The sequence below is a fragment of the Lissotriton vulgaris genome, chromosome 10, assembly GCF_964263255.1.
Source record: "Lissotriton vulgaris chromosome 10, aLisVul1.2, whole genome shotgun sequence".
In the NCBI taxonomy this organism is placed as follows: Eukaryota; Metazoa; Chordata; class Amphibia; order Caudata; family Salamandridae; genus Lissotriton; species Lissotriton vulgaris.
The window spans coordinates 88,988,440-89,011,854 of record NC_141698.1 but is presented as its reverse complement, the minus strand read 5'-3'; the positions used below and the strand labels follow the sequence as shown (position 1 = coordinate 89,011,854).

The 23,415-nt window shown below is 46.4% G+C and overlaps 1 protein-coding gene across 1 annotated transcript in view; it reads left to right on the top strand.

Moving 5' to 3' along the window:
* Positions 1-23,415, top strand: part of ADAP1 (ArfGAP with dual PH domains 1) — a 455,296-nt gene that overhangs the window by 121,631 nt on the left and 310,250 nt on the right. The window contains exon 3 of the mRNA XM_086940564.1: positions 21,628-21,719. Within this exon, the coding sequence (XP_086796690.1) occupies positions 21,628-21,719 (92 nt within the window). The remainder of the gene's footprint in view (positions 1-21,627; positions 21,720-23,415) is intronic.

The following is a 23,415-nucleotide window of genomic DNA, read 5'->3' as shown; positions in this document are numbered from 1 at the left end:
CGGGACAGGCTGCTAGTATTTTATATAGCGCGAACTAGACCCGAAGGTATCGGAGCGCTTTACTTGAGCACCGTATTTACATTACACATTCAGGCACGGAGAGATTAAGTGATTTGCCCAGAATCACAGGATGTGGACGCGACCTTGAGGCTCAAACCCTGATTTCCAGCACCAGCGTCGGGCGTTTATGCCGACGGACCACATCCTCTCCCACCTCCTCTTTACCGCCTTTGCAACGAAAATCATTGTAAAGGCATGCGTGGAAAGTCATACTTGTTGTTAAACCATGCGTGGTAAAGGTAGTTGCATTGTAAGGTGCTCATTGTAAATGTTATGCGTGGTAACTGCTGCGTTGTAATGGCTGTTTCCCTTAAAAAATAGTATTAAAAAAAAAATCACTTCATTGAAACCGCCCGACTACAAAACAGAACAAAAAATTACATTATAAAAAAGTAGTCTCCTCGAAGTAGCGCCGGCCGCGATCTGCGTGCTGACGTCAGGAGCGCGGGGAGGTGCGGCGTCCATGAGCGCGAGGAGGAGTGGCGGACATGGCGCGGGGGAGGAGCGGTGACGAGCGGCGGACATGGCGTGAGGGAGGAGGTGAGTAGCAGCGGACCGGCAGGAGGAGCGGTGACCAGCGGTGAGGAGCGGTGAACTGAGAAGCGGCGGCTGAGGTAAGGCTCCGGGGACAATGTCGGGCAGGCGGGGTCAGGGCAGGCGGGGGACGGGGACTTACACCAAAACAGAAGGAGGAGCGGTGAACTGAGGAGCGGCGGCTGAGGTAAGGCTCCGGGGGACAATGTCGGGCAGGCGGGGTCGGGGCAGGCGGGGGACGGGGACTTACACCAAAACAGAAGGATAGAATTTAGATCGGCTGAGGTAAGGCTCCGGGGGACAATGTCGGGCCAGGCGGGGGTCGGGGAGTTACAACAAAACAGAAGGGTACAATTTACATCGGCTGAGGAAAGGCTCCGGGGGACAATGTCGGGGCAGGCGGGGGACGGGGCAGGCGGGGGACGGGGACTTACAGCATCTGCCATGGAGATTTATGCAGAGCGCCTCAACACTGGGCCTTTGTGACATCCGGGGGACAATGTCGGGGCAGGCGGGGGTCGAGGCAGGCGGGGGACGGAGCGGCCGTGTGCCCGGGCTGCTGGGCAATGTCGGGGCAGGCGGGGATCTGGGAAGCCTGATTGCTCCCGGACAAGGTCGGGACAGGCTGCTAGTATTTTATATAGCGCGAACTAGACCCGAAGGTATCAGAGCGCTTTACATGAGCACCGTATTTACATTACACATTCAGGCACGGAGAGATTAAGTGATTTGCCCAGAATCACAGGATGTGGACGCGACCTTGAGGCTCGAACCCTGGTTTCCAGCACCAGCGTCTGTCGTTTATGCCGACGGACCACATCCTCTCCCACCTCCTCTTTACCGCCTTTGCAACGAAAATCATTGTAAAGGCATGCGTGGAAAGTCATTGTTGGTAAACCATGCGTGGTAAAGGTCGTTGCGTTGTAAGGTGCTCGTTGTAAATGTTATGCGTGGTAACTGCTGCGTTGTAATGGCTGTTTCCCTTAAAAAATAGTATTAAAAAAAAATCACTTAATTGAAACCGCCCGACTACAAAACAGAAAAAAAAATTGGGACCTGTCACCCCAGTAGATGAATAATTGTTTCTCAGATATGTACCATCAGGGCTCTTACAACTTAGAAGCTCACAGGCAGAACTGTGGCTAAGCCTTGGAAGTAGATTACCAGGGCATAGAAATTTTGGATTTAGTTAAAAGTACATTGTGAATCGTCCACAGTTGATGAGATCTGGCACAGTTAAAAAGCAGATGGCAACCATATGAATTCAGTAATTGAAAATGTTTGATACTGAGTGGCTCGTTGTAGAGAATGCTAATTCGCTACATGACATAAAAGAAAGAAGGCTCGCATTCTGGACCTACGGAGAGAGACGGGTTCCAAACTTCTTTGAAAAACCTTTGCCCAGTTTGGACAAAGCGGAAATAAGTAACGTTAAATGTGTCACAAATCAACATTTCATGGAGTGGAAGAGGGCAACATCCCATTGGAAGCAGATGTCTTTTGTACATTTAACTAATAATACATCTTAGAAAACAGCAGAACTATTCAAAACAAAATTATATTTGTACTGTGTGGACACCAACGTAACTGGACCCTTATTGGCCTAAATATTTGCACCATTTAAGGCCATTAACCCAAAGGCAGACCTAATGTACTAACATTGATGCCGGGGGTGCGGGTTAAGCGACCGGTCTTTGCACCGCCGCTTCCACAGGCTGCCGGTTAAAGGTATCAATCCGGCACTTATTGGCGGTCTTCATGGACCTACGGCACCAGGCCCTCTATACAGTGCCTTCTTAATGCATAGGCACACTGGGCAGTTGCCCAGTGGGCCCGCGAACATAGGGGCCCGTGCAGACCAGAATTTAACACTCATTTTCCGTTAAACATTCTTATTTCTGTGAGTGGTTGTGTAGGCAGGGCCCAGTGCACTGCTTTGCCCGGGGGCCTATAATGCTCTTAAGACTGCCCTGCGTGGATAGTATACAATTTCCCTATAATAGACTTAAGTACTGACACTGAGAATTGTCAGGAAACCGAAGACAGCGGCAGATGACTGGCGACCCACATGTAAAATGGGGCCGTAATTGGGAGCCCAGAATGCGTCTGTAGCATTGCAACTGGCTAAACGCGACCTGTCGTAAACAGCTGGTCAGGCAGAGCTTTCACACATGGGTTAAACTGACAGAATGCCATAGGCAGGGTGTGCACCTGTTACAACGCATTTTTTACAACGCACTACTGTTACAACGCATCCATTACAACGCGGATACTAATACAACTCATGTTTTTACAACGCATTTTTTTACAACGCAGGTACCTTTACAACGCATACCATTACAACGTAAGTATTGGTAAGTATATAGTTATTTTTTAAATGTTATATGTTTGGGGTAAAGGGGTATTTTTAGGGGTTAGGGTCAGTTTTGGGTTTTAGGGTAAAGGGGTATTTTTAGGGTTCAGGGTCAGTTTTCAGTTTTTGGGTAAAGGGGTATTTTTAGGGTTCAGGGTCAGTTTTCAGTTTTTGGGTAAAGGGGTATTTTTAGGGTTCAGGGTCAGTTTTCAGTTTTTGGGTAAAGGGGTATTTTTAGGGTTCAGGGTCAGTTTTCAGTTTTTGGGTAAAGGGGTATTTTTAGGGTTCAGGGTCAGTTTTCAGTTTTTGGGTAAAGGGGTATTTTTAGGGTTCAGGGTCAGTTTTCAGTTTTTGGGTAAAGGGGTATTTTTAGGGTTCAGGGTCAGTTTTCAGTTTTTGGGTAAAGGGGTATTTTTAGGGTTCAGGGTCAGTTTTTAGTTTTTGGGTAAAGGGGTATTTTTAGGGTTCAGGGTCAGTTTTCAGTTTTTGGGTAAAGGGGTATTTTTAGGGTTCAGGGTCAGTTTTCAGTTTTTTGGTAAAGGGGTATTTTTAGGGTTCAGGGTCAGTTTTCAGTTTTTGGGTAAAGGGGTATTTTTAGGGTTCAGGGTCAGTTTTCAGTTTCTGGGTAAAGGGGTATTTTTAGGGTTCAGGGTCAGTTTTCAGTTTTTGGGTAAAGGGGTATTTTTAGGGTTCAGGGTCAGTTTTTAGTTTTTGGGTAAAGGGGTATTTTTAGGGTTCAGGGTCAGTTTTTAGTTTTTGGGTAAAGGGGTATTTTTAGGGTTCAGGGTCAGTTTTTGGGTAAAGGGGTATTTTTAGGGTTCAGGGTCAGTTTTCAGTTTTTGGGTAAAGGGGTATTTTTAGGGTTCAGGGTCAGTTTTTAGTTTTTGGGTAAAGGGGTATTTTTAGGGTTCAGGGTCAGTTTTCAGTTTTTGGGTAAAGGGGTATTTTTAGGGTTCAGGGTCAGTTTTCAGTTTTTGGGTAAAGGGGTATTTTTAGGGTTCAGGGTCAGTTTTTAGTTTTTGGGTAAAGGGGTATTTTTAGGGTTCAGGGTGAGTTTTCAGTTTTTGGGGTACAGGGTAAAAATAAATTAAATTAATTTTAAATTAAATTATTTAATAGTAAATAAATTAAATTAAATTACATTGCATTATTTTTGGGGTTGAGGGTCAGTTTTGAGTTTTTGGGGTACAGGGGTACAGGGTAAAAATAAAGTTATATATTTTTTTATTTTCAATAATTAATTTAAATTATATTTCATAAAATTACTTTAATTTATTTTTGGGGTTTAGGGTCAGTTTTCAGTTTCTGGGGTACAGGGGTACATGGTAAAAATAAAGTAATATTAATTTAAATTTAAAATAATTAACGGAAATTAAATTATTTAAAATTACATTAAATTATATTTTTAAAATTAAGTTACTATTATATTATTACTATTAACATATACTTACCAATACTTACGTTGTAATGGTCTGCGTTGTAAAGGTACCTGCGTTGTAAAAAAATGCGTTGTAAATACATGCGTTGTTACAGTATCCGCGTTGTAAAAACCGCGTTGTAACGGTATGCGGAGTAAAAGTCCGCGTTGTAACATCATATATCCCATAGGCAGACTAGAGGATGTCTTGTGTGGAGAAGCTCTGAACCTCACTTGAGAACGGCTCTCCTAGCCCTGCTGAGTGGACAGCGGGAGTGCTGCTGGGATTGGATGGCTCCAAGTGCTGATGGGCCAACCACGGTGAGAAATGGAGAAGCGGCTTGCCAGAGAGCCCCAGTGCTTGAGCCCCTCAGTCTTGCAGGCTGAAGCAGCCTGAAGTGGGAGGGCACAGAATACTTGTTGCAGAGCCCAAGTGCTGATCCACCTTAACCGGGAGACGCCCGGTGGTTTGAAGATGCAGGAGATGTTGGCGGGTGGGTCCACTGGCACCTGCAAGGGGAAGAGGCAACTCTCTTGCTTTAGTAGTTCAAGCTGACCTTGGAGACTGGTTGCGATCCCATTAGTACTTTATTATTTACATTCTTTATGTTAATTCGCTCTCTATTAAATATCTAGAAAAGGCTATTAGAAATGATGCCCAAAAAGTAATTTTGTAGTTGTGTTTTGAGGACTTCTCCTGAGCCAGAAGGGTTCTCTAAAGGCACACATGAGGCACTGAGCATATACAAGCTATGAGCAAAATATTACGCATGTATGCCATAAGGTAGAGTCTGCTACAGATCAGCGGCTCAGGCCACTTACTCTAATTCAGATTAAAATATCTGACCATCATCTGCACAGGCAAAAGTATCCTTGCTGAAGTAAGAGGTAATTATATCCACAGGACAGCTGGGCAAGGATGGGTTCTTGAAGCAGACTGTTACATTTTACTTAAGAACCAAGCTAGCTGGAGTAAGGTCCTATGAGTGATGTAAACCTCATAAAGATGAATATTCCCTAGTCTCTGCCATATGCAACGGAACATGTTTCTGTCTATATTGAGAAATTCACTTTATCGAGGCACAAAATATTGGAAATTGACTTTTTTATGGGTTATTTCTACACAAGCATTATTCAGATCTATATAATATTCTTTTGAGACAGCTCTCCGGTAAATAGACAGGTTTCAAACGAGCAAGCATGAAATCGCCAATGAAATCCTCCAATCACCTGTTGGAAAATAAACACCCTCCGTAGGCAGTCTACCAATTAAACGCCCATGCCACTGAGATCACAGTGCCATTGGTCTGTGTGCTAGATTGCTCTTTGTCATTAGGAAACTAGGGGGCCCATTAGGATGGCGGGCGGACTTTGTCCGCCCACCTTCCCGTCGTGTAAATTGACTGCCTGCCATAAGGGCGGTGGTCCCGTGGGTGCTATTAGGATGCGCCCGCCACAGTGGCGGGCGCATCCTGCATCTCTAACATTGTGGCGGGCGGTGCACTCAGCACCGCCCGCCACAATGTTAGGGAGGCATGTTGTGCACTCCCATGCACAACATGGCAGGCAATGCACGGTGCCAGCCATGTGCATGGAACTGCTGGGGGGTACCATAGGTACCACCCATGTGCACCCCCCACTCCCCCGGAGTTCCTGGGGCCAGCAACAGGCCCCCCTAGGAGACTACGCATGCCTTTAAGGCATTCCTCAAACCACATTGTAATATGGCTGGCGGTGTCAAACAGACACCGCCACCATATTGCAGCCTTTTCCACCCGGTCGCAAGTCGACCGGGGCGGAAATGCGGCGGACGGTCTTTCCGTCCGTCGCGGACCCCCCAGCCATAAAAATATGGCGGGGGGTCTTTCCTACAGGGATATCGGGTGGATTGCCCCCGCCGGGCCGGCGGTGACCACCGCCGGCCCGGCGGGTGCAATCCGCCCGCCGTCCTAATGGGCCCCTATGTTTCTATCCTGTTCTTCATGTGACCAATCAGTGCATTCTGACAATTGTAGTATCTGTACACTACATTTGAGCAAGTGTGACTGACATCTTTGATAATAATAATTTGTAAACAGAAAGGCCAGGGCTAGAAACACAGGGATGAACACCCAGGGGGATTCAATGTATGCATTGCTGCCAGCTGTATGGAATGATCACTGAAGGCAAATACCCTTAGGGTAACTACTATCCCTGTGTTAAAAATTCCAGAAAACCTATTCCCATGCATTTGACTGATAAACAAATCCATCTGTGCATGACTTTTACCTTCATGCACTAAGCTTTACAACCTTGTATTAAAACACTACAGGTCAACAATATAGTTTAGTTCCTTTGTAAAGGATGGTGCTGTTACAGGATAAATCACCGGTACATCATTATCACAGTAGTTAGTGATATGAGTTTTGCTCACTTTAAAACCTATTTGGAGGGCTTAAACCCATAGACAACCTAGTGGTGAATGGCAGGATGAAAACATTTTCCGAGGTACATAGGGAATTCCACCTCTGTCTGAGGACTCTACCAGATCCTCATAAACCATGCCTTTTCAACCCTATTAGCTCAACTTTTGAAGGAGTGCTGATCTGACAGACTTAAGGTTGAGTACACCGATGAGAGGTGGACAGAGATCGTGAGCATCCACAAGAACCTCCAAGGGAGCCTGAATGAAGCAAAGTTACTTTAAGACCATTCATAGGTGGCGTTGATCTCCCAAACTCCCGAAAGACATGGGTATTTTATCAATTGTGCTGTCCAGGAGATGTAATTCCACGAATGGCGACATGGTCCATCTCCTATGGGAAAGCCCCAGCTTGGCACTATACTGGAAGAGGGTTTGGGACACAATGAAGGAAACGCTGGATACTCAAAGGCACACCATGAGTAAGGCAGTCCTATTGCATGATAACACGTACGTCCCTGATATAATGCAATAAAAGAGCCAGGTGGTTTGCCACTGCTCTTGCGGTAGCCTAGATTGGGGTCCTTAAACTATGAAGAATCCCCCGCGTTCCGGATCTCGAATCCTGGCTTTTGGAGATCTACACTTCGGCACAGTATGAACGGATAAATGACCAACTGGACACGTTTGAAGCAATCTGGGAAGGATTCTTAACCACTCACAGACTCTAACTAAGACGAGTACGGATAGAGCATTCCCTCCACCATTAGAGCCTCTGAGATCCCTGGCCAAGACACCAGTGTCCTAGGACTTGTTACATGGAATTGGGTACAGCATGACCATGGTCGCACTATCCCGGTCACCCCCCCTTCTTTCCTTTCCCACCTTATTTCAGACAGAGGACAACAGGCTTGATTGAAACACCCTAGCCTTTTCTCGGTAAACCCTGCACTCGCCCGATTACTGGTAATGAACGAGGTCACTGAGGCGCACAGGCTCAGGGCAGATGTGATTCCAAACATTGAGCCTCAGAGGTAATGTTATTGAAAGAATGGGTCTCCCTCCCATGTTACTGTAATAGGTTTTCTATTTTTACTGAGAAGTGTTGGGCACATGCCTGGCAATATACCTATTGTTCAATATACCTATTGTATTTGTACTTCTTTGGTTTGGACGGGCCGACCTGAAATAACCTATGGGAACGTGAGGTTTGTAGAAACATGTTGAACAACATTGATGGAAACATGTGAAATGGTCAATATGATTTGTACCTTCTGTTATATGTTCCTTGATTGGATTTAATAAATAATTGATAATAGAGGAGAAAAACTATTCAGTGTGTATGGCAAACTTTTTGGTCTGTAATGTTCATGCAATGGACATTGTCAGTGCAATAAGGAAATCCCATTGTGCAGTGGTTCTATATACTGGGTCAGCAGACCCCGTGAAGGCCACGATTCCTATGCAGGGTCTGCGACTGTTTAGAAAATTAAATAATATTAGCAGATTAACAAACTATATAAGCATAAAAATTAAAAATTAAAAATGCCCTGCAGAGGCGAAGGAATTTTAAATTGAAAGCTGAAAATGAGGTTGTATCCCTATCCTGATCATGGGAGCAGAGCAAGTACAGAAAATGGAGTGTAGTATGAACGATTGATGGTAATGGAATGCGCCAACGAAAAGAGGCATGTCTTAGAGTAATTATATCAAATTATTAATAAAATATTAAATTAAATACATATTTCATTTAGTGTTTAGTTTATACCTGGCTCTGTTCTCTTGTGCATCGTTTTGAGGTTCAAATCATAGAAATGGTTCGGTGAGGCCCATGGCTTCCAATAGTGATTACAGGGTGGAGCCCACAAAAATAAAAATGATAAGAGCAGCTACCAAAATAACACAACTACGGCACAGGGAGCATTGCGAACTGGGAAACACTCAAATGGGATCTCCAACTGAATGAAAACAAAACACTAAAACAAAAGAAAAACAAAACATCTCTCCTGTAATGGAATATGCCAAATGAAACACCAAGGTTCCCAAAGAAAAATACTTGCAACTGTAATTGATAAAATTAGAAGAATATCTCACCATTAATAAATTCACAGTTATTCTCCTTTATCTCGACTCAGTTCATGAGTTCTGACACTTTTTTAGAAGACAGAAGTTAAACAAATTTTTGTTGCAAGTCAAATACTTGTGGTACAGTTTGGATAGCTTATCAGGATTCCCGCTGTATCCACTAGCGTCTGCGGATGAGGTCAGTTTGCCCTTTGTAAGTAGATGGGTAATCACATTTTTGCTGTCATTGTTTAGTGTGATGGTATCAGTCTGTGACCTCTGGTTTCTGACTCCAAAGATGAACTTCACATTGGTCCCCAGGCTTTTCACTGCGGCAGAGAAGACAGTGTGGCTGGTAGCTACTGACAAATTTAATTATTTACGGTTTGAGGAATAGCTTTGCGTGGCTCCTCAAAAAGACAGGGAGTTGTTTTATCAAAATTAGCTGTATTTGAAATCCATCTCTCTCACGGTGTGGCAGAAATTTACAGGGATAGCAGTACCATTGAAGGTGTGCTGCTGAGTTGAGTTGAGAACACGCTAATACTATGTTGATATGGTCTAATTCGATAAAATCTATGCCGCTCAGCCACAGTAGGATTTTGTGTATGTTTTTTATGTTGAAAATCAAATATAAAATACATCTACCAAAAAATATTAACAGTAGTATTATAGGGCCTGGCAGAAAGAATTAAGAAGATAATTCAGAATTAGAGATGTTGATATTTCATAGTCATTAAACATCTTGTGAGATGACTACAGACACAGGAGTAGAAGAAACGTGGCAACAGGGATTTCCTCCATTCCAAATTTATTTGGTTTCTGTGCTGTCAAACTGTAGCCTCAGCATCCTAAATTTGTTAATACATTGACGGTATTGTCTCCGCATCAGTGATCATATTTATCCTAATTGAAACCACGTTAAAATCTAGGATATCACAGAGGTTCTTCGAGTAAGATGCTTCAGCAAGTAAAAAACACAAATTCCTAGCCATTAAATGCTTACTTATCCAATTATTTTTCTTTATTTCCTTAATAAATTCTCTCGGTCAACTTTCAAAGATTGTGTAAGATGTGATGATAAAATTACACCAGCCATCATGAACAGCACCCCTGCTCATCTTGCAGATAAGCTCACCATCTCTGGTGGTTCTTGGCACACCTACAGCCAGTATACCATCAGACTGCAGCCTAAGAAATGTAAAAATGAAAAAACAAGACAGCAAGCCTTTTCCAGCTATGCACAAAGAACCGGGAACAACATTTCTGTATCCATCAGGACCACAAAACACAGCACCAATTTAGTAAAATCTTAAGCCACACCTCTGTAAGATAATTAATTTGCAATGCTTTAACCTTCCACAAACTAGCTTTCTCTCCTTTTACTCGTTGACTTTATGCTTGTGTTTGACCATGTACAGTACTTCACTGCCCTTTGACCAGTATTGAGCTATTTAAATACAGTATACTTTCATATGTGTGGTGGTAAAAAAATAATTTCCCAGGACTTAAGGGTGTGATGAAAGGGAAGGGAGCAAATCAAGAAGAAAAAGCCCAGCATTTGTTATGGTAAAATGAATAAGTTAAGATCCAGGGATGTTGAGACATCTTGAGAAAATGGCACAATGCACATTTTTTCAGTACACTCAAAATGTATACACGCATAGATGGTATAATTCTGAATAAGGCACTTGAGTCTTTACACTATTTTATTTGGTCTTTGGTAAATGCCTGAATACTGTATGAATTTTACCCCACATAAAACTTTTGTTAGAAGAGTATTAAGATGCTCCATTGCTTTCTAACTAGGTACTCAGACATACATTTATACATAATGATAATGTTTATGGCGGTAATGTGTTTGATTGGACTATTTTTAAGAGATCATTGGGAGACAGTCTTCTTATGTTTTTGCCCCGTTTTCATTGAGGTCAGAGCTTTTTTTGTTCAATTATTCAGCATCTAATTAATTTGGTAGTAATTACAATGGTCTTACCTCTAGTAACTTTCTTGGATGCATCTACAACCTTGAGCCGAAGCCTTTGCCACCTTTTTTCAGGCTACAATATTCTATTACTTGTTGTTAATCACGTTGCTTTTGGCTGACTCATTTCATGCGTGGCTATCCTGTTTCTTACATTTTAGCATTTATCCTCTTGAGTTCTTCTGTCATCTGACACAGAGTGGCTCAAACATCCCTTGATGAAAGGAGGCTTCAGATTAAAATGTTGGAAATTCAGATAGACAGCTGATGCTTGTGGAGAAGCGTGGCTCAGTGGTTAGAGGCGGCAGACCCAGAAGCTGAGATCGGCCGTGGACCAGGGTTCGATTCCCCGCCTCGGCGGGTCTCGGGCTCAAAAATTCCACTGAGTCGACAATTCTCGCTCTGGTGCCTACTCAACTCACGGGGTCACACTCTGCGACTCTGGGCAATAGCTTGCTTAATCTCCACTATGGCCCCTCGCGGCGGGATGCCTGGCTTTCACCTTGTGGATACCCGGCCGGGGTATCTCACAGGGGAATACCAGGACGGGTTCCCTAAGCAAGCGCCTTGAGGCCCCTGGGTTAAAGTGCGTTATATAAATCGAAACACATTTACATTTACATTTACATGTTGAAATAGCCGTCTTTTAATAGAAAGACTCAATTTGTCACACTTGATGTAGCTTGTGAGCCTTTGGTTCATCATGTCAGTGTATCACATTATGCACTCCATTCAAAATAACCATCAGATCTCTGTAACAACCTTCGCAATGAGTGGTTGACTTTAATATCCAATACAAATACTGTCATGCCCATCCAGATGCAGAACTTTGATTTATTTTTGTAGCCATTTACTGCCCTTACCTTTTCAAATGAACAACAAATATTACTTCATGAAAAGTTGCTGATCTCTGAAACTCCTGAATGGAGAAAGCGAGCTCCATAGCGGTGGAACTGGTAGTGTTTTGTGGAATCACTTGGACCTGTTACTGAGGTCACTTTTATGCCATCACTAGTCAATGAAAGACCGGGGATCCTTTTATTTCGAGCAATTCACCCAACAAAATATGACGAAATCCATTATCTTTCAGCAACAGCAGCCAGTCGAGCCACTGAAGCGAATCCTTCACAGGCAGCACTATTGACTAACCGGTCAACTGAAGACACCTGAAGATTGATGCAATGAGCTTGCTGATGCATCCTCAAGGAGCTTGACACTTCACAAATGCCCCAAATAAAATATCTTTTCTAGTCCATCCCTCTGTTCTTCATATGTTTATTTAGTAGAAAGACCATTGCCTGTTCCTGTGGTGATGGCAGCCTGTCTTGGTGGAAAGATGGATTAATAGGAGGTACACCAGATACGCAAAACGAATTGGGAAACAGGCGCAGAAAGAAGAACGTAAAGCAAATGTTTTATACAGTACAATTTCTTTCATTAGTATATACTGTAAGAGAATGTCTCCTTCTATTGTAAAACTAGGGGGCTTTCTTTCTGACCCCTTCCCGGTCTGTAGGGGTACCCGCCAAGGTTGCCCACTCTCCCCCTGTTATTTCTTCTTGCAATGGAAAGTTTATAAGCGTCCATGTGCCAATCAGATCGCATAATCGGTATTCCAGCACCCGGCGGTCCCTTGACAATGTATCTATATGCCGAGGACATTTAACTTATCTTATCAGCCTTACCCTCCTCCATCCCTGTGAGTTTGGAAAATATTCATGCCTTTACGGCAGTATCTGGATACAAAGTGAATTGGGGAAAGACCGAGGTCTTGCTGTTGTCACGGATCACCACCTGCACCGCCACAGCCGATTACCCATTTCATTTGTAAAGCGATCTGATATCCGCAAGGATCTTGTCCGCGCTATATAAAACTTTCTAAATAAATAAATAAATAAATAAATTGGAAGAATTCCCACCTTAGGTATCTGGGCATTCTAATAAATAGGGGCCTGGAATGCTATGTGGTGGGTAATCTTGACCAATTAATGGAGAAAATGCGACTGGACTTCGCAAAGTGGTCCCACCTAAATCTATCTCTCGGGAACAGACTCAAGCAGTGAAAATGGTTACCCTTCCCCGAATCACGTATGTGTTAGGCATGCTTTTCCAATTAATACTCCTCTCTACCCTCCATCAGAAAGATAAGACCATTAAGGCTCTCATCGAGACCTTGTCTGGCAATTCAGGAGCATATTGCCAACAAATCGGCAGGGGGATTAGGCCTGCCCTCTGTGGAAAATTACTGTTTAGCTCTAAATTTGGCACAATCGGCATCCATGCACCCCCTGGTCCAAGACCCTCTGTTGTGAGCTATCATCATACCCAGACTCCAGGAGGCATAGTTGAGATTACAGGCCCTCTATCTTCCTGGCCCCACTGCTGCTGACTACCCCAATTCCAGGCTGAAAGCCATGTACCCTGCCTGGATGCGAACCCACTAGCCTTTTTGGTGGATGCGCGTCTTCAGGACAAAGCTCCCATCTGGAATATTGCTGGCATTCGCTTAGGAGGGACCATGCATGACTGGGGCCCTTTGTGCAGAGCTGGGATTCTGACTCTTACGCACTTGATCTTTGGCGGTGCTCTCAAGTACTTTGAAATACCACAGAACAAATTTGGCTTGTTGCATATCCACTAGTGGTGATATATACAAGTACATCATTGTCTGCTGAGCAAATTGGGTCCCCTAACCCTGGAAAGGGGCGACCATTCGGTCCCCCCGAACGTATGGTCGAGTACCACGATCCCCCCGGGAAGCCATCTTGGGCGGGAGGCGAGTCCCGGCTGGTATGCCCGAAGCGGCGTAGCCGGGGCGCGCCTTTTTCCCGCCCTGGAGTGGGCTGGCCTAGACACTGACGCAGCCGGGCCACGCCCTCGGGGCAGGCCGGGGCGGGTTTACGCCCGCCCTGAAGACGGATAAAAGGAGCAACAAGCCAAGGAAGCATCCTCTTGTTCCTGTGCTCTGAAGCTGCACCACCTCGCTGCACGTGAGCTCGAGACGGAACGAAGAGCCAATTTTGAGCGTTGTAATCTTTCTTGTTTTTTTTTCAGATACTCTATCGGGAGAATGCCGAAGAAGGTTGGAAAGCGAATGACTACTGACCAGATGCTGCGTGTTCTCATGAAAGAGATGACCGAGTTAAAGAAGCGGGTGGCGGAGAATGAGGGGGAAGGGGGCCCGAAACGTCCTCTGGCGGGAGCACCTCCAGGAGGAAAAGGCAAGAGGCCCAGACGGGGAGCAGCTGGGGGAGACAGCCCACTTCCCTGTCCCCCACTCGAAACCCCGCTTGAGGCTCCAACTCCCGTGCCGGAAGAAGGAAATCCGATTCCCGTAGTGGTCACCCCTGTGTCCGGGGAGGATATGCCGCCCGAGCTGGCAGCTCAATTAGCAGCGTGGTTGGGTAAAGGTAACAAGGGCGCCACGGCTGACGACGCGCAGGTGCTGATGAGGCGGCTGCGGGAAACAAGGGAAGCGACGGCGGCACCATCGCCATCAGTTCCAGCCGCAGATACAGCTTCAGGTCCAGGTAAGCGGCCTTTGCCAATTGCGAGGGATGAGTCAGCACCCTCTCGGCGGGACAAATTGGGTCAACATGTCCCTCTGGCAATTAAGGAGAAGATATGGGCAGGGGAATATGTGAACATCTTCTCTTTGTTAACCGATCATTATGAAATGGAGCATGTTAAAAGCCAGAAAGAGCTCATGCACCCAAGTGTTTGGCGCGCAAAGATGGCCGCCTTTAAGGTAAATGAAAACATTGGTAATTGGGGCAAGGCATGGGGGGTTTTTACATCCATCTTGGGTGAACGTAGGCCAGAATTGCTGCCCGAATTGCCGATTTATCAGTCACGGATCATGGGGTACTCTGTATCTCACGAGGGCAATCATTGGTTTTGTTACGACAATGTCTTCAGAAAAGCGAAAGAGCATGATAAAAACTTAACTTGGGACTGTTATGATTCTGTGTCTTGGTCCAAAATGGAGGACTCCGGTATGTTGAAAGTGCCATTGATAGGAAGTAGCGTTGGGGAATCCTCCCGCCATTACGCGGGGACGCCCTTTCGGTCAGGCACAAGTAACGAAAATCACTCGAGGCCAGCCGGCAACGCAAACAAAAAGGGGGTTTGTTGGAACTTTAACAGGGGGAAGTGTACGAGGCCCCAGGGGTCATGCAAATTTAGGCACGAATGTGGGGGGTGTGGTCAATCATCCCACCCTGAGTCCATGTGCAGAGCCAAAACGGGTGATAACGGGGGTAGAGGAGGCGCCAAACAGGTCTAACATAGTCCGAGGGGCGCCTTTACCTACCCCGATTGATACCTTGGCAATGATTCCCTGGCTCAACGAATACCCGGATCACGCTTCCGCTGGGGTGTTGCGCAACGGTTTTTCATATGGTTTCCGCATCCCAGTGGGGGAGTTTCAGGGTAGACCACAATGTAAAAATCAGATATCGGTCCAACAACATACGACCGTGGTACAGGAAAAAATCAGGAAGGAGGTGGCTCGAGGTCGAGTCGCCGGTCCATTTAATGTGCCACCAGTGGCTAACTTTGTTTGTTCCCCTTTAGGGGTGGTCCCCAAGAAGGACCCGAGTGAGTTTCGGCTGATACATAATTGATCAGCCCCACGTGGTCTTTCCGTGAACGATGCGATAGACCCGGAAGTGTGTTCGGTGCGGTACGCATCCTTCGATGAGGCCGTAGCCATTTTGAATCGCCTGGGGCCCGGTGCGCTGATGGCAAAATCTGATATCGAATCAGCGTTCCGGTTGCTCCCGGTACATCCTGACGATCAGCGTCTCCTTGGTTTTATGTTTCAGGGTCATTACTACATGGATAAGTGTATGCCGATGGGGTGCTCTATATCTTGTGCATATTTTGAAAAGTTCGGGTGCTTCCTACAATGGGTCTTCATGAAGAAAACGGGGTTTAAAAATGTAATGCATTATCTCGATGACTTTTTGTTTCTGGGGGCAGCCGGTGATCCCGAATGTGGACAGGCTCTGACTGAATTTTGTGTTCTTATGAATCAATTTTGCGTGCCATTGGCACCAGGTAAGACTGTGGGTCCCTCGACTTGCCTCGAGTTTCTGGGGATCGAGCTGGATTCTGTGGAAGGTTGTTTTCGTTTACCAGGAGACAAAGTGTTAAAATTCAGGGCATCCCTGCAAATGTGTATAAGTGAGTCTAAAGTTAGGCTACATCAATTACAGCAATTAGTGGGACAGTTGAATTTTGCCCTAAGAGTTATACCGATGGCCCGCCCTTTTTCCCGCTCGATCGCTCAAGCCATGGTTGGCCTCAAGGAAGGTCATCACCGCACTCGGCTCTCGGCAGAGGTTCGCCAGGACATGCGCATTTGGTTGGCATTTCTGGCGGATTTCAATGGCCGAATAGTCTGGAACAAACCGGCCGTGTCCTCCGAGGAGCTGGGGCTGTGGACCGATTCAGCAGGGAGCATTGGTTTTGGTGCCATATTCTGCACTCAGTGGTCGGCACAAAAATGGCCTCAATGGTGGCATGATAATGGTCTGACAAGCAACATTGCTTTCTTAGAACTTTTTCCCATTCTGGTGGCCCTGAGAACTTGGCCCGAGGGGTTCAGAGATCACTCTGTGGTATTCTGGTCTGATAACATGACCGTGGTTGAGTGTATCAATAGCCAGGCAGCACGATGCAAATGGGTCCTGAGATTACTCAAGGAGATTGTGTTATTGTGTATGCAACTGAATGTCCTATTTAAGGCAAGACATGTCCCGGGGGTGATGAACCAGGCTGCTGATGCGCTCTCTCGTTTTCGTATGCAGGCCTTCTGGGGATTTCTGCCCACAGCGGACCCGGTGGCAGCACCCTTTCCCGAAGCTCTCTGGTCTCTCGGTGCCCCGAACTACAGAACCTCGTGGGAGAGAGTTTAGCACCCAGGACGAGGAAGGCATACGAAGGGGCGTTCCGTTCCTATTGGGCCTTTTTGGGGGCAGCTAGAGGGGAGCTTTGGGGCCAGGAGGAGTGGGTAGTGAACTTCCTGCTGTACTTACGTCAGGCAGGCAAATCAGTGGCTACGGCCCAGAGGCATCGGGCCGCCATTTCCTTTATGGCTAGGGCTCATGGGATCCAGGACCCGACAGCGTCTTTCGTAGTGCAGAAGGCGCTACGCGGGTGGCAACGCCTTGAGGGTCGCAGAGTAGATGATAGGCGCCCGATAGGTCTGGATAGGTTGGCTTTGTTGTTATCTGTACTTCCTGCAACATGTTCATCCCAGGATGAAGCAGTGTTATTCCGAGCCGTTTTTGCGCTAGCATTCTATGGGGCTATGCGGGTAAGCGAATTAGTGGCAAGGAACAAACAGGATACCAGGGGAGGACTGTGCCGAGAGCATGTCCGGATCAAGGGCGAGACGATGACAGTCTCATTTGTCAAGTCCAAGACTGATCAGGGTTCAGTGGGGGACTGCATAGTGATACGAAGGATCCCCGGGTCATCCATGTGCCCGGTGAGCTGTGTAGAGGAGTATTTAGCTCAGAGGGTGGCAGCATGGGGGGGACATTGTTGAGACACGCTGACACCACCCCACTGACGAGGTTTCAGTTTCAGCGGGTGCTTGCGATGTCGATTACGGCTGCGGGCTTGAACCCGAGCGAGTTTGGGACCCATTCCTTTCGGATAGGGGCCGCCACAGAGGCTACGGCCAGGGGTCTGAATGTTGAACAAATTAAACGTGTGGGGCGTTGGTCCTCCGAGTGTTATAAGAGATATGTGCGGTTGCACATGTTGTGAAGCTATAACGATGTACTCACGCTTCTTGTTTTTGTTTGGTTTCAGTTGCGCAAGCTTACGAGGCGGGGCGGACTATCCAGTCGACCCATCACCTGGCCAGCGGTCATACTTCACCGGCTGTGAGAAAGGAGGTGTGGGTCGTGGGCCACTCATACGTGAGGCGAGCCGCGGACGTATTCAAAGCAGGTGACATGAATCACGTGGCTGGGGAATACGGGTACAGTATGTCCTTCTACGGAAAGGGCGGGCTCTGTATTGACCAGTTTCAGTCATTTTTTGAGGTCTTACTAGGGCGGACGAGGTCACCGCCGTCTATAGTCATAGTACATCTTGGGGGCAATGATTTGGTCACCACTGGTAGACGACTTCTTCTTGAGGCAATGCTTTCCACTGTAAGTTGGTTGGCGAGGAGAGTTCCAGGGTGCGTGATTGCATGGTCACATATGATCCCACGAAAAGTATGGCGGGGGGCTATTTCTGTTTCTGCTCTGAATCATTCGGTAAGAAAAATTAATAACAAAGTGAGTGATTATTCCGTTCCAATACACTGCATTCTATTTCGCATGGTTGTATTATTGGCGACAGTATGTATTTGGGGGATGGTGTTCATTTGTCCCGGGCAGGGAACGAGTTACTCATAGGTGACTGTATAGCTTGGCTAAAGACTTTAAGACATGACCTTTAGGTAGGAGTGTTGTGGGGGGTCCGGATAGCCGGTCAACTATCCGGCCTGTGGCGGTAAGGTCATGATCGGTGAGCACTAATTGGTAGATCCCTATGAGTGGGCGTCACCCATTATGGATGGGAGCGCTCGAAGGAGGTGGCCATTGGCCCCTCAACGGGGAAGGCGGTCCCTTCTAAGGATATTACGCCGAAAGGAAAGGAAAGGCGGTCAAGGCCCCTTCCTGGGTAGGGGGGGCTACAGCCCCCTCCCGGAGAATTTCCCGGGGCCAAGACATCTGCGACGGCAGATGTGGTAAGATGTGTGGGGTTTGGGGGGGGCGTCTACGCTACCTTCTAGATTCCTCACACGAGTCCTCGGACGACCTTTAAGTGGCGTCGAGTTTATTGGGGCCCCCGTCAAGTCAAGGGAAATTGGTAGTTGCACTCGAGGTACACCTCGGTGCGGTCGCCCCTCACAAGTGGGGGGGATATTTCTGGTTAGGGATCTTGACACCGGTTACGACCTTGCCGTTGGCCCTTAAACGTTAGGATGTACAATTTCAAAATTTCAAGTTAGATCTTTTGTAGGATGTTAGTTCGGCTAGGAGAACCTTTGTATTAGAGACTATGTTAAGGCTAGCCAAACATCGCAATGTGGAAATGAAATTGTACATAATATGAAACTGTTATTTTAATGTTTTAATTTTGTTTCATATTTTAATAAATACGGCCGGGAGGGTCACTCCCTCCCGTCTTCCAAAAGTTCAGATCTGGTTTCGGTTTCCCATCCTTGGGGATTGTGTTGAGAGGGGGTGGCGGGTATCTCGGCCATATGGAAAGGGGCGACCATTCGGTCCCCCCGAACGTATGGTCGAGTACCACGATCCCCCCGGGAAGCCATCTTGGGCGGGAGGCGAGTCCCGGCTGGTATGCCCGAAGCGGCGTAGCCGGGGCGCGCCTTTTTTCCGCCCTGGAGTGGGCTGGCCTAGACACTGACGCAGCCGGGCCACGCCCTCGGGGCAGGCCGGGGCGGGTTTACGCCCGCCCTGAAGACGGATAAAAGGAGCAACAAGCCAAGGAAGCATCCTCTTGTTCCTGTGCTCTGAAGCTGCACCACCTCGCTGCACGTGAGCTCGAGACGGAACGAAGAGCCAATTTTGACCCACCCACCAGCCCCTGAAGACGACGAATTGTTCTGAATAAAGTTTTGATGTGGTAACTCTTTTTTTCAGGTCGGATTATTATCGCGATAGACATTTAGTATGCAATAAAGATATGGTCAATTGTGATATTATTTTGCAAATAAAGTGATCTTGCTCTCATGTCGATCAGTAGCATGTTTTAGTGGTGTGGATCAGTAGCATGTTTGAGTAAAATTGTTACTTTTGACTGTCTTTTGAGTCATTTAGTCATTTGGTTAGAATTGTTTAGCTTAGAACTGTCGTATTTATTTTGGTCGGGCGGTAAGGTCATGATCGGTGAGCACTAATTGGTAGATCCCTATGAGTGGGCGTCACCCATTATGGATGGGAGCGCTCGAAGGAGGTGGCCATTGGCCCCTCAACGGGGAAGGCGGTCCCTTCTAAGGATGGGACGCCGAAAGGAAAGGAAAGGCGGTCAAGGCCACTTCCTGGGTAGGGGGGGCTACAGCCCCCTCCCGGAGAATTTCCCGGGGCCAAGACATCTGCGACGGCAGATGTGGTAAGATGTGTGGGGTTTGGGGGGGGGTCTACGCTACCTTCTAGATTCCTCACACGAGTCCTCGGACGACCTTTAAGTGGCGTCGAGTTTATTGGGGCCCCCGTCAAGTCAAGGGAAATTGGTAGTTGCACTCGAGGTACACCTCGGTGCGGTCGCCCCTCACAAGTGGGGGGGATATTTCTGGTTAGGGATCTTGACACCGGTTACGACCTTGCCGTTGGCCCTTAAACGTTAGGATGTACAATTTCAAAATTTCAAGTTAGAACTTTTGTAGGATGTTAGTTCGGCTAGGAGAACCTTTGTATTAGAGACTATGTTAAGGCTAGCCAAACATCGCAATGTGGAAATGAAATTGTACATAATATGAAACTATTATTTTAATGTTTTAATTTTGTTTCATATTTTAATAAATACGGCCGGGAGGGTCACTCCCTCCCGTCTTCCAAAAGTTCAGGTCTGGTTTCGGTTTCCCATCCTTGGGGATTGTGTTGAGAGGGGGTGGCGGGTATCTCGGCCATATGTGCCATTCGCTATTCCCCGATGCTCTCTCACCTCAATTCTTTGGTTCATTTGAAAGGCACGATATCTGGATTATATAGCCCCTGGATTCATCATATTTACTCTCAACTTCAATTGGCTAGCCTCAGTATGACCCGGCAGACTCGTCTGCAGGTGGAATATGAGGAGGAAGATTGGTCAGAAATGTTGGTGGTCCTAGAACGAGGAGTACAAGAGGCACAGATGAAACTCAGTCTTTTTAAGATCCTTCAGGGCTGGCACTGGACCTGGCACAGCTCCAGGCTGCAGGGTTGCTCCCTCATTCTGCCTGTTGGCGATGTGATCATGCATCCTGTGATACTGCCCATATTTTGCTGGACCGTCCCATCATACACCCCTTCTGGATGGCAATAGAGTCTACGCTCCGGGAATCTATGGATTTGCCTGTGCAACTTCCAGACCCCCTAATTCACCTCCATGATTTATCATACATTCCCAAATTGACCTCCCATGCCTGTCGATTGTTTGTCACTGCCCTTACAGCAGCCAAAATCCGTATTTTGAACATTCTGACTCTCCACATTTGCCGTCACATGAGGAATGACTTGTGGAAATGTACAAGACTGCATCATATGAAAAGATCATTTGCAAATCAACGGACAAAGCAGATACTTTTCTTCTTATGTGGTCCCTTATTTTGCAAGATACCTCATAGTTTCCTTAGACTCTTGCTGCTCCTTCATTACCATCATTGTACTCACTACCCCGCCCCTCTCTCTGCCCTGCTTTTTAATTTCTGTCTTTCTTCCCCTCTTTTTCTCCTGTCCTTCTTCCCTTTCTCTCTTTACTTTCTTTCTTCTATAGCTTATTCTCTCACCCCTCTCTTCCCTTTTGTATCTCTTAAATATTCTATATAATTATTGTTTGCTATTGGTGCATGTATCATTATCAACGTTTATAATCTCTATATGTGTATAAACTGGACTTGTATGTCACTGTTTTTGCTGTTAATCCTTAATTTTACCAGTTAAATAATTGATACAAAAAAACAAGTGAAGTGTGTATGATAAATCAGTACACAAGGACAAATTATATTAATAATGCTCATCTATTGAACTTTACATATGTTAAGTATGATGGAATTGCCTAATCTTTACTTTTTTATTTTACAGTTCATGGCGTGTACTGGAAACAAGGTAGCAAAAGCAAAGTATGAATCCAAAATGCCAGCCTTCTATTACCAGCCAACATTTCCTGACTGCCAGTAAGTAACAGGATATTTCCACCAGTACATAACCCTTCTGTACCGCTGCTGCTGTCGGCTTAGTGACAGTCCCACGGATCTATGATTTTGGGTTGGCGCATATCATGACTCTTGCAAGCTGTATGTCCTGGGATTGATGTAACGGGACCAGTCGCAAAGTTGGTGCAGGTTGGATTGAGTGAGCATGGTTGGTCGATGGTGGAAAAAGATGATACAATCTTTTATATTTAGTGTCTTTAACTAGCCTGGTCTTTGTTGTCTATGTTCGAAGACACTTCTTAGTTATCAGTGGTAGTTTGCTGTTCAGGTGCGTAGCTTCAAGGAGGGGGTTTGGGGTGTTAAACCCCCCATGTATTTTCTGATAAATAGTTGGGAACAAGTGCTTTCAGTTAGGTATTTTGAGATGTCAGTAGGATTTGACCAGGAATTTTTACATACACAAAGAAAAAAAGTCTCCATTTGTCACACTTGATGTATCTTGTGAGCCTTTGGTTCATCATGTCAGTGTATCAAATTATGCACTCCATTCAAAATATCTGTATTGTGCCTTAGTGAGGCTCATCTAGTTAAAATATTTGCTTGAATCCAGCGGTACCGCTTTTGGCAGCCATAAGTGTGGCAGGGTATGCTCAGACGTGAGTCCCTTGCTCCCTTTGCCACTGGATTCAAGCAAGCAGGGCTGAAGACGACTGGAATGCCAGAAACCGGTCCTCGGAAGCTTGTTTCCGGTCCAGGGAAGACATGGCTTGGCAGTTCGGTCTGGACTGTTCCCATGAGGCACAGGGTCAGACTGATTTGCATATAGCCATGTCTGAACTGGGGTGGCAGAGTGGGCTAAAGAACGGTGATGGATTAAACCCATATCTTTTGACTGGGTGTGAGTGTTTGATTGATTCAGATGTTCCGTCCATCACCACCCCTTTTGTACATCTCCAAGAAAGTGGTTTCTTGTATAAACTATGATTTATTGCACCTATTGGTGTAAACTAGATAATCCAGTCCGCAATTTGAGCCAATGGTTTCAGGTGCGGCCCGTCAGCATTCATTTTGTGGGACCAGCCAGTGGTGGCTGCTAGTGAACAGAAGTGGTGAGCAAGCGGGGTGGTCCATAGGGGGAGAAAAAATAAAAGACCACTTACCAGCCGGTCTCCGCCCTCGTCTGTTCCTGACTCCCGGCAGCACACCGTCTCTCAGACTCCCCTAAGCAAATCACAATGCTGCTGTCATGTAATATTATTACCAGCATGACAGCAGCGTCGTGATTGCTCTGAGCAGCCTGGTTTGCTGCTCGGACAGTGCCTGTGAGCCTGGGACTTTTATCCACCTGGTTGTGCAACACAGCCGGGTGGAGACGTGCTAAGTTATGTTATGTTATGTTATGTTATTAACTTTTTATATAGCGCGCAGATGCCGCAGCCAAGAGGCGTCCCGGCGCTAAGTGGGCATGTCCGTTTGGCCGTCCTAAGACGGCCGGCCAAACAGTCATGCGCACTTAAGGTGCCCACCACTCCTCCTCCCTGCGTGATGACAGCCCAGCACCACCCTACCCTAACCTGGCTCACTACTGAAAAATGAAATAATACTAACAGTCTGTTATCCTTATTTAGTATTTCCTTTTTGCACTGCTCAGATGGCATTGGGGCGACGCTTCTCAGCCTTAACGGAGGAGCCACCACTGGGACCAGCACTAATTTTT